The sequence below is a fragment of the Oratosquilla oratoria genome, chromosome 12 (assembly GCF_046742065.1).
Source record: "Oratosquilla oratoria isolate Oo_2021 chromosome 12, ASM4674206v1, whole genome shotgun sequence".
NCBI classification, from domain to species: Eukaryota; Metazoa; Arthropoda; class Malacostraca; order Stomatopoda; family Squillidae; genus Oratosquilla; species Oratosquilla oratoria.
In genome coordinates this window covers 67,187,823-67,198,587 of record NC_134788.1, presented here as the reverse complement: position 1 = coordinate 67,198,587, position 10,765 = coordinate 67,187,823, and the positions used below count along the sequence as shown (strand labels likewise).

The 10,765-nt window shown below is 44.4% G+C and overlaps 1 protein-coding gene across 1 annotated transcript; it reads right to left on the bottom strand.

Moving 5' to 3' along the window:
* Positions 1 to 504: 504 nt before the first annotated feature.
* On the bottom strand, positions 505 to 8,467 carry LOC143030480 (uncharacterized). Its single transcript, XM_076193630.1, has 9 exons — positions 8,396 to 8,467; positions 8,072 to 8,177; positions 5,723 to 5,883; positions 5,377 to 5,610; positions 2,835 to 2,930; positions 2,485 to 2,624; positions 2,071 to 2,362; positions 1,705 to 1,844; positions 505 to 1,582 (listed from the first exon to the last, which is right to left on the bottom strand). Exons 1-9 carry the CDS (start codon positions 8,465 to 8,467, stop codon positions 931 to 933), a joined length of 1,893 nt encoding a protein of 630 aa, XP_076049745.1. The 3' UTR covers positions 505 to 930.
* Between the last annotated feature and the right edge of the window lie 2,298 nt (positions 8,468 to 10,765).

The following is a 10,765-nucleotide window of genomic DNA, read 5'->3' as shown; positions in this document are numbered from 1 at the left end:
AATATGACGTCACTCCTCGCTTCGCTCGCGAGCGAAGCGAGGAGTGACGTCATATTTTTCTGGTGTTTGATCAAACATTTTGGTGTTTTATGATTTTTTGTTTTATTTGACCAAATGACAAGACATCTTGTCATCGGAGTTTAATGGGTTAACATTCATTTTTCAAACAAACAACATATGCTCAAGAATGAATATTTGTACAATCCAGGAAATTCATTCCATATACTTGGAGACTTGAAAGGTGTTTACCCAAACCTACATTTGTCATACGTGCAGTAAATTATCTTTCGTTTTGTTAATACACATTAGACACAAATACGTAACAATATATATACATATGTATATATATATATATATATATATATATATATATATATATATATACATTTGTACAATTAGGTGCGTTTTAGAGAGTCAGTTTCAATCCTAACGAAGCGTTTCATTTGTTGTATTCGAATCCTTTAGTTCACGCAACTTCGAAATCATTACAAAAACAAAAACAAAATTGTATGTATGCACATATCATACCATGGGATGATTTCGGCACCTTGGAAATTACGTGAACTAAAGGATCCGCATACAGCAAATAAAACGCTTCGTTAGAATTGAAACTCCCTCTCTAAAAGACACCTGATTATTCAAGTACTAATGACAATGACGATGATAATAATAGTGATAAAACACCTCTTCGCCTCGGCGGCGACCGACGCCAGGCCATCTTAGTTCGGGGCTGCTGCCGCGTGGAAGGGGCGTTGGCCATTTCACGTCACCCCTTTGACGCGCTTGGCTCTGGAGAACGCCAGGCGATTCCATTCGGCTTCGGGTCGCCACCCGCTGTGCCACCTTCGTTCGTGCAAGGGACGAAACCCAACCCGTCCATTCCTTCGTCGGACCCGGTGTGTGCACCATTGGCCAAGTGGGGTTTTCCTTTCACTCCGAGTCAGAGCTTCCCGACTCGCACAAATACAGGGCACACTCACAACCCCCTCTATGTGACAGGGTTACATTCCCCACCCTCTGACTTCCGAAACCTGCCCTATTCGCAACTACTTTCGTTTTGGGGATAAACCATACATTATATTTTTCCCCCCTCTCAAGGGCAGCAGGCAGTGCAAAAACGAATTCAGGACCCTCAGAGGTTGCCGAGCTTATTACATTGACCCCATGAAGTTGCTTTATCTGAACGGTGCCAGCACCTGGTGCATCCAGGCGATGAACACAAATATTCCTATCACTCGAAAGGAAGGAAATCAAAGTATAACGCTCAGGCGGTTTCAATGTCTCTCTGCGTGTAATCGGGGAAAGTTGAAAGCGGGAAAGCCGCTCTTTCGGGCGTAGCCTCCTTCCCCTGGCAAGATGCAGTGGCGTGGTCCTCGGGAGCGTCGAAGGGTCGGCGCCCCGGATGGCCGTCAAGATGTGGATGCACTCTGTGTGGGTCAGCACGTCCGTGCCGATCACGTTGTCTACGAACTCGTCGCAGGACATGTCGAGGAACCGCACCTCCCTCAGCAGGTCGTCCCCGATCTCCTCCTGGAGTGCACTGCCCGACGGCTCCTCCTGCTGGCCTAGCTGGGCTTTTCCCCTGCGACCAAAAAGAGGCACAGAAAACACATTAGCGTGCGGGCTTAATGAACGACTACCAAATCAAACACTGCGCAAAGGGCGGGGAGTATTGTATTGGTCGCCAAGTGGGCGAGTACTTACCAGGCAACCAGTCCTCTGAAGGGGACAGCCTCGGAAGAGAAGGCCAGCGTATCGTCCGTCAGCAAAGCTCTTAAGCTTTCCTTGCTCAGACGAGACACGGTCTCAGGCAGCATGACGGCGTCGGGGTCGTGGTCCAGTATCTGTGGGTCAAACAGGTCATGCTTCTGAGCATGTCGACAAATCCAAGGGACGGGCAACAATTGACGCGACCGAACGTGCAATGCCGTCGTGCTTGCTTACGCTCTAATGCAAAGCGAGGCGTCTTTCAACCGAGAGGACTTTGGACCCTAGCTCCAAGAAATGTAGATCTCACCATTTTACCCAAAAGGAACACCAGCCACGACATAATGAAACAGACACACGTACCTCTTTGCACTTCTTCTTCAGCGCCGCGTCCTTTTTCCGGCGTTGCCTCCTCCTTCCCCTGGCAGGATGCAGAGGCATGGTCATCGAGAACGTTGAAGGATCGGCGCCCCGGATGGCACACTGGATGTAGGTGCACTCCGTGTAGGTCAGCACGTCCGTGCCGATCACGTTGTCCACGAACTCGTCGCAGGACATGTCGAGGAACCGCACCTCCCTCAGCAGGTCGTCCCCGATCTTCGCCCGGAGTGCACTGCCCGACGGCTCTTCCTGCTGGCCTAGCTGGGCTTTTCCCCTGCGACCAAAAAGAGGCACAGAAAACACATTAGCGTGCGGGCTTTATGAGCGACTACCAAATCAAACACTGCGCAAAGGGCGGGGAGTATTGTATTGGTCGCCAAGTGGGCGAGTACTTACCAGGCAATCAGTCCTCTGAAGGGGACAGCCTCGGAAGAGAAGGCCAGGGTATCATCCGTCAGCAAAGCCCTCAAGCTTTCCTTGCTCAGACGAGACACGGTCTTAGGCAGCATGACGGCATCGGGGTCGCGGTCCAGTATCTGTGGGTCAAACAGGTCATGCTTCAGATCATGTCGACGAATCCAAGGGACGGGCGACAATTACGCGACCGAACGTGCAATGCTGCCATGCTTCCATGCGAGACGTCTTTCAATTAAGAGGACTTTGGACCCTAGCTCCAAGAAGTGTAGATATCACCATTTTATCCAACAGAGACACCAGCCACGACATCATGAAACAGATCCACGTACCTCTTTGCACTTCTTCTTCAGCGCCGCGTCCTCATAAAGAACCGAAGTCTCCAGCACTGCCGGCATCGTCTCCGCCTTCACGTTGAAAACGATGTACTGAAAACAGAAAGAGAGAGTTTGCTTAAGCAAGAGTGAAAAGTCGAGTGTAGCATGATTCGCTATTGCAACTTTGTCCACAGAGAGGCCCGTCTGCTGCCGTGGTGTTCAATAATGACGTCCAAAATAAGGCATCGTCCGAATTGCCACGCACACAACACACTCAACCAAAAATCTGGTCTTGCTCTCCGTACTAGCCAACAAAAGAAAAAGAAGAGGAAGAAGGCGAGTAAGAAGAGGAAGAAAAGAAAGAGGAAGATGAAGAGGAAGAGGAAGACGAAGACGGAGAAAACGAAGAAAAGGGCGAAGACGAGGAGGAGAAGAAGAAGGTGATGATAAAGAAGACAAAGAAAAATACGAACTAGAATACGAAGAAGACGAAGACGAAGAAGAAGACAAAGAATAAGACGAAGCAGACCAGAAAGTAAGAGGAAATAAAGAAGAAACAGAGGAATAATAATAAGACGAATAAGAACACAAAGAAAACGAAGAAGACGAACAAGACGAAGGAGACGACGAAGGTAAAGGAGGAGGAAAGGAAGATGAAACAGAAGAATAAGAAGTAGGAAAAAAAATCATAAAACGAAGAAGACAAACGAGAAGACGAAGAAGAAAACAAAGAGAAAGAAAAAAGAAGACATTGAAGAAGAGGAGGAAGAAGAAGAAGAAGAGGAAGAAGATGGAGACGAAAAAGAAAGAGACGACGAAGAAGAAGAATAAGACGAGGAAGAAGACGAGGAAGATGACGAGGAAGAAGACAAGGAGGAAGACGAAGAAGAAGAAGACGCAGAAGAAGAAGAAGACTATGAAGAAGACGAAGACTAAGAGTAAGGAGACGAAGACTAAGAGTAAGAAGACGAAGAAGAAACAAAAGAAGAAGAATCATAAGAAGAAGAAATAGAAAAGGAAAAACAGAAGAAGAAGAGACACAAGAAGCAAATGCAGAAGAGACAGAAAAAGAACCAGAAGATTACAAGGATTACAAAGGCGGAGCATGCCGACAGGAGACCTTTTGGTCCATATCTAGGTCGGATGCGAAAAAATCATAATGGTAAAATAATAAATAAAAACTATAATAATGTAAATAACAAATAAAATACATGAATAAATGCATAGGTATAGTTAGATAATAAACAAACAGGTAAATAGTAAATAATGATAAACTGACATATAACTAATAATAAATGAAAATCAAACAGACAAATGATAACAAAACAAAAACAAATAATATAAAATAAATTATAATCATTACAGCATCTTGCTTAGGTGCTTATCTAAATGATTCTTAAAGCTTCGAACTGAACTACATTGCACTACCTGTGCAGGAAGTTTATTCCATTCATTAACTACACGGTTGGCAAAGTTGTTTCTACCTACTTCCAAATTGAATCTATTTCCGGACAGTTTGAGACCATTGTTTCTTGTCTGATTCTCATTCAATGTGAAAATTTTGTCACTTTTGATATTGTCAATTCCCTTTAGAATTTTAAAGACCTGTGTCAGGTCACCTCTGAGTCTATGCTCTTTTAGGGAAAACAAATTGATATGTTTTAGCCGATTTTCGTATGATTTATTTTTGATATTTGGAATCAGTTTTGTGGCTCGCCGTTGTACTTTTTCCAGTCTGTCAATGTCTTTAATGAGATTCGGTGACCATACGGAAACAGCATATTCCAAATGTGGACGAACTAACGATTTATATAGCTTGTTAATGAGTGATGGACTTTTGAAATCAAAAGATCGCGCAATCAGTCCTTGAATCTTATTTGCTTTCTCAGAGGCTGAAATACTCTGCTTGGATGATTTGAGATCGTTACTGATAATTACGCCGAGATCTTTTTCACTATCCACTTTTGTTAACGAATTTCCAAATACTTACTGTTATTTTTAGCTATGTGCATTACCTTGCATTTACTTATGTTAAATATCATTAGCCACTTTTCAGGTCATTGCTGTAATTCATCTAAATCTTCTTGAATATCTAATTGGTTTGAGTGATCATTTGCCTTTCCACACTGTTTTGTATCATCAGTAAATTTGGAAACAGTAGATTTTAGTCCATGGTCTATATCATTTATATATACTATGCTTAGAAGTGGCCCAAGAACGGAACCCTGAGGAACTCCACTTGTAATATTTTTTCCATCTAGAAGTTTTTCCTTTTAAAACAATTCTCTGTTTTCGATCATTGAACCCATTACTAGTCCAACTTAATAGGCTACCACTTATTCCGTGCAAAGCTAATTTAGTAAGTAGTCTTTCGTGTGGGACAGTATCAAAAACTTTTGCAAAGTCTAGATATATTAAATCTATATTGTTTCGTAAGAAGAAAAACAAAACAAAATAAATTGAAAAAGAAAAAAATAGAAGAGGAAGAAGAAACAGAAGAAGAGCGGTAGAACTGTTGTGGAGGAAAGCGAGGGCAACTGGCCTCCCCAAACTATACCTGCACACAATATTCCATCGCTGACAGCATTTGGTACCTGTGGGCCAGGGCGTACACCTCGAGAGCCTCTTCCACCGATTCCAGGTCCATCCGCTCCAGGTATATGTGATCCAGTAACTTCTGGAAGGACTGACAAGGGTCCTCTGGAAGGATGAGCTCCTTGCCGGTAGCCAGGGGTCCATTCAGCATGGCGAGGAACACGGGGGAGTTCATGGACAGGACCAGTCTGTGGGCCTGAGGAAGTCACGTATTAAGCCCAAAGCCTTCCTTTGAGGGGATGCGCGTGAAAGCACCATCAACCTTGCTCAAGGAGGGAATGATATTCAATGCGAGTCACCACACTTACCTTGATGGGGTCCTCGTCTTCTTGAAAGTAGATGTCTAGGTCGCTTAACTCGCTCGAGGTGTACAGGTACTGCAGGCGCTTGTTGTTGGTCTTCGATATCGATTGCCACGCCTGGCCGACTAAGGTTCCTGTATCCACCATATTAGCTCTTCGGTTGCTCCCTACAAATGTCAACCGGTTTAGCCGTGCAGCAGTAAAGATGAGACATGTATTCAGTGACCATCTCCCTCCCCCATCGTCGATTCTCTGACTCAAGAGGTGGCTTATAATCTCAAGCACGCGCCCTTCTTTCAAACATATCTCTCATGTCACTGTGTCAACCTGGAGGTTGACAGCGAGAGACAGTTTGCCCCCACGTGGACCGACCCAGGCTTAGGAGAGAGGAGCCGCTGCAGCGCGGCCAGTTACCTGACCCCAGGTCAAAGGTTGACCATAGCGAGAGGTCATCCCTTCCCAGGGCTGCCAACTAGACCGGACAATTCGTCGTCACTGCTGCGCCACGCATGCGCAGTTCAACCCTCCTCTTCGGTTCTCCTCCTCCCCCACATCTACAGAGGGAGGTCACGAAGGAACTTGAGGACACTCTACGACGGGCCGCCATCCGTGACGGACCAGGAGGGATTCAACGCTCGACCCGAGCAAGTGAACAAACGTGAGTTGTTGGGCGGACACTTCAGCCTCCCCCCCCACACACACACAGAACAGGAAAGTGTTGTAGAAGTACTTACCTCTATTAGATACCGTTCAGTTAGTATAGCTGTACTGTGTTAATCCAAATAAAGCCATCATAGAAGTGTTGGTGAGTTTTTCTCTCTCTTCTCATTTTTCCCGAGTGCAATTACAAATCCTTGCGACATACTGCACTGCCATGCCAACACTATACTTCCTTCGATGTAGATGCGTCCAGGAAAGTCTGCTCCCAAATTTACCACAACACAAATTCACACGCAAACATAGATACAGCATCCCAGAAGAAACTCAATTGAAACCTCAATAGAGAAGACTGAGTTGGAGCTAAACTGATAGAACGAACGGGAAAGATCCTGGAAGAGCGAACAAATTTATAATACTAATCAGAAAACAGTTCAGATTGGAGTCAGCATTATCAAATGGAATCTGATATCAGTAAATCCCGTGCAATGCACGCGTGGGGAGGGGGCAGCCACAAATGGGCAGAAATGAAATGCAACCCAGAATTACTAAAGAAGTAGATAATCTGAAAACACTGGCCCAAGCAAGTACACTCCCAGTTGCCTCAACGCCACCTGAAGGGGACCAATGACGGGTACCTGCCTGCATGTGGTGGACCTGCAAGATGGACAGTGATGCTGCCATTTCCAAAATCCGTCATCCCCCATCCACCAGATGCAGCCCTGAGGGGCTGACACTCAGTTTCCGGATTGGGCCCAATGTTTTTCTCTATTACCTTCAACTGTATTTCTTACCCCTTTTACACACATGGACAACTGACAAGCGGCAACTGCTCTCCTCTCGCTACAACAAGAGTCAAAAGTTTCTTCCCAGAAATATTTGAGAGGATCTGAGGTCCGTTGCCGGCCACTGCAGGGCTGCGAGTATTCCACTTGGTCAATCTCGAGACATTTGTGGACTGACTGACTGAACAGCATACAAATAGCAGGCATTCGTCTTTGTGGTTTTCAACATGACACTAATCATGCAGACCACGAAACCGAGCACCAGTGGGTGGCAGTAGTACCAAAGTCACTTTTAAAAAGGGGCATGGACCATTTCTGGAAAGGCTTCAGTAAAGATTTTGAGGCCGACAAGGACTGACATACAAAGGGTGAATGAAGAAACTAGTAAATGCAATAGTACAAGGAAGAAGAGGCAAGGCATGGGCAGCAGACATAAGGACAGGAAGAAACAGGTCAAGACAAGGAAAATAAAACAAAAGGAAAACTAGAAAAGGGTCAAATGGCTTATCACCAGATTCGAAGAATAGGATTACTACAACGAGGCAATAAGTGAACAAACCCAGAGAAGGTAATCAAACATTGGGAGGAGGGGGAAGACAAAGATGACACATGCACAAAGACACATATACGAGGACAGAAGGGAAAACACACCACTACCACAGCAACACACCTATTCAAAATAAAAGGAAAAAAGAATTGTATTTCGAAACTGATCATACATCTAAAAGGAGCCATGGGTATAGAAAATACAAATAAGCTACCACCCTCCCCACCCTCCTTCACATCCATTGTTCGCTGCCTTGCGGGAAGCTCAAAGCAGTTAACCCTGCGAGCGACAAAACATGATATTACCACTTGGGTGACCCTGAACACAAGTGCGTGAGTGTCTCGCCCTCCAACAAGTCTCACTTACCCGCAAAACGAACCGTGGGAGGTAACTGGAGGAGAAGACTGGCTTGTTCACACTGCCTTGTCGTGGTTGACGGAATGTTGACTGCTGCCACGGCTAACAGGGAGGTCTGTAATCAAGTGTTATCTTATCGTCTAAAGGTTACTAAAGATAATGCACAGCTAGATAAAAAGGCGAGCCAATCTATAGACGTCTTGCCCCGTTCTTCATCCCTCCCTTCGCCGTTCGTGTGTCCTCCTCTCCCTTTTTCTTCTTCCTGTTTCCCTCTTCGCTGCCCTTCCTCTCGCCTCCCCCCCCCCTTGCACGCGTGTACCTAAGCATACTGACCCAAGTGCCATACTGTATGCTCGACTTTATCTTCCGAATACTTTGATCCTTCTCTTTGCTCCCTCGTTCCATACCAAGGGATTCTCTCTGTCAATGTTGTCCTTTTTTTTATCATCGCCCTGAACGCGGCGATAACTCTATCCCTCGCTGTCTCCCTCTCCTCCCTTCCATTAAAGGCAGTTCTAACTTTGTACGCAAGCGTGTGTGTGTGTGTGTGTGTGTGTGTGTGTGTGTGTGTGTGTGTGTGTGTGTGTGTGTGTGTGTGTGTGTGTGTGTGCGCGCGCGCTGTTACATGTATTTTCAAGGGGAACCTACATACAGGAGGGAGCGGCGACTACTTGACGGGATTAATTTTTTGACCTTGGCAATGAATCTAATGCATGACGCTTCTGATAACGCCACCGGCGCACAGAGGTGATGTAATGGAGATGCCAAGGCACACACCTTCTCAGTTGTCGATAACCACACCCTTGCAACGGTGACCTACAAGTGACCCGTTCCTCTCTAGTGCTCTTGACATGGTCTGACCTCAAAGCTGACCTGGCGTCTGTCATGATGCATACAGTCCGTGCTGAAATCCTCCCCAAACCCCCATCCCCCACATTCTCCTCACCAGCCATTTTCGCCAAGCGATAACGCTTATCTTCAAGGTGTCTCTGATGATGTCACTGGATTGACAAACAGTAATCGGTGGGTCACGGTTATTCTAGTCTTATTGCATTTCATGATATTCTCTCTTATATTTGTCTATCTATTACTTATTTCTACATTTATCATTAATATATTTACGTGTTATCTATCTATTGCTTATTTATTCAATTAATTGTTTTCATGAGAACGCACTGTAGACTACGTTGCAGTTCTACAATGTCAAATACCACACACCCAGTTGTGCACTTTAAGGAAAATGGTTCCTCTTGAACTTTAGATCAAAGAAATGTTGATCATACAAGAAACAAGGGTCAAACATCAAATCTCTCTCTCTCTCTTTTACATTTCCAATCTTCTTTTTTCTGTTCGCTTGCATACTGTCCAATGCCGGTTTTAGCCCATTAAACTCCGATGACAAGATGTCTTGTCATTTGGTCAAATAAAACAAAAAATCATAAAACACCAAAATGTTTGATCAAACACCAGAAAAATATGACGTCAGTCCTCGCTTCGCTCGCGAGCGAAGCGAGGAGGACTGACGTCATATTTTTCTGGTGTTTGATCAAACATTTTGGTGTTTTATGATTTTTTGTTTTATTTGACCAAATGACAAGACATCTTGTCATCGGAGTTTAATGGGTTAAACCTGTTTCACCGATTAGATCAGATCGGGTCCTCCCGCGCGAAAGTCTTTGAGCCCCCCCAAACAGGCCTTGAGCAGAGAACACTTTGACGGATTTCGTTTAAATCTGTTAGAAAATAATAATACTATAGGCCTTATCAGCTGAGGGATTTGTCAGTGAACCCGTGAAGTTATTGCACTTAATTGATCGTGTTATACTTGTGAAATATTTTTTAGGAAATATGTTTTCCATTAAACTACTGGCTATCGGCTTCCTTTGTCTCCCAATCCAAAATTTTCACTATTCGCATTCATTCGACCCAATAAGATTGATATATTCCAAAGCCGATGAAATATCTCTCATTATTATTATATCAAGATCAAAACAGAGCATAGGCTAATCAGTAATAGATTGAGATAGTGTCAGGCTAGCCTGGGAATGGGTCTAAAGCCTTGGCTTAAGCAGTTAGCGTGAACGTAAATAGCCCAGTTCTGAACGTAGAATTTCTGACAACGTTAGCAACCCTAGGTAGAGTTGGTTAGGATATTTTGGTCTTGTAAAAGATGAATATCACCGGAGTTAGGTCAGTTTAAGTTGATCTTTACTAGGCTAGGTCGCTGTGGGGGCTTTTATAGCTTACATCTTTAAGAGCCAGTTTACAATGTTATCCAGCTATGGGTGTGTGTGCTGCATCTCGGGGTTGTTCATCCTTACAAGATGTCGGGGTTATTCATCTTTACAAGATCAGGATATTAGTGGCAAGACTGCCTCTGTCATTGTTTTGTAATTCTCCAGTGGTTAGGTTTAGTATCAAAATAGTATTAGGCTACTGTTAGTATGTAATTGCAGTGCCAGGTCAACTCCGATGACAAGATGTCTTGTCATTTGGTCAAATAAAACAAAAAATCATAAAACACCAAAATGTTTGATCAAACACCAGAAAAATATGACGTCAATCCTCGCTTCGCTCGCAGCGAAGCGAGGACTGACGTCATATTTTTCTGGTGTTTGATCAAACATTTTGGTGTTTTATGATTTTTTGTTTTATTTGACCAAATGACAAGACATCTTGTCATCGGAGTTGAATGGGTTAAGC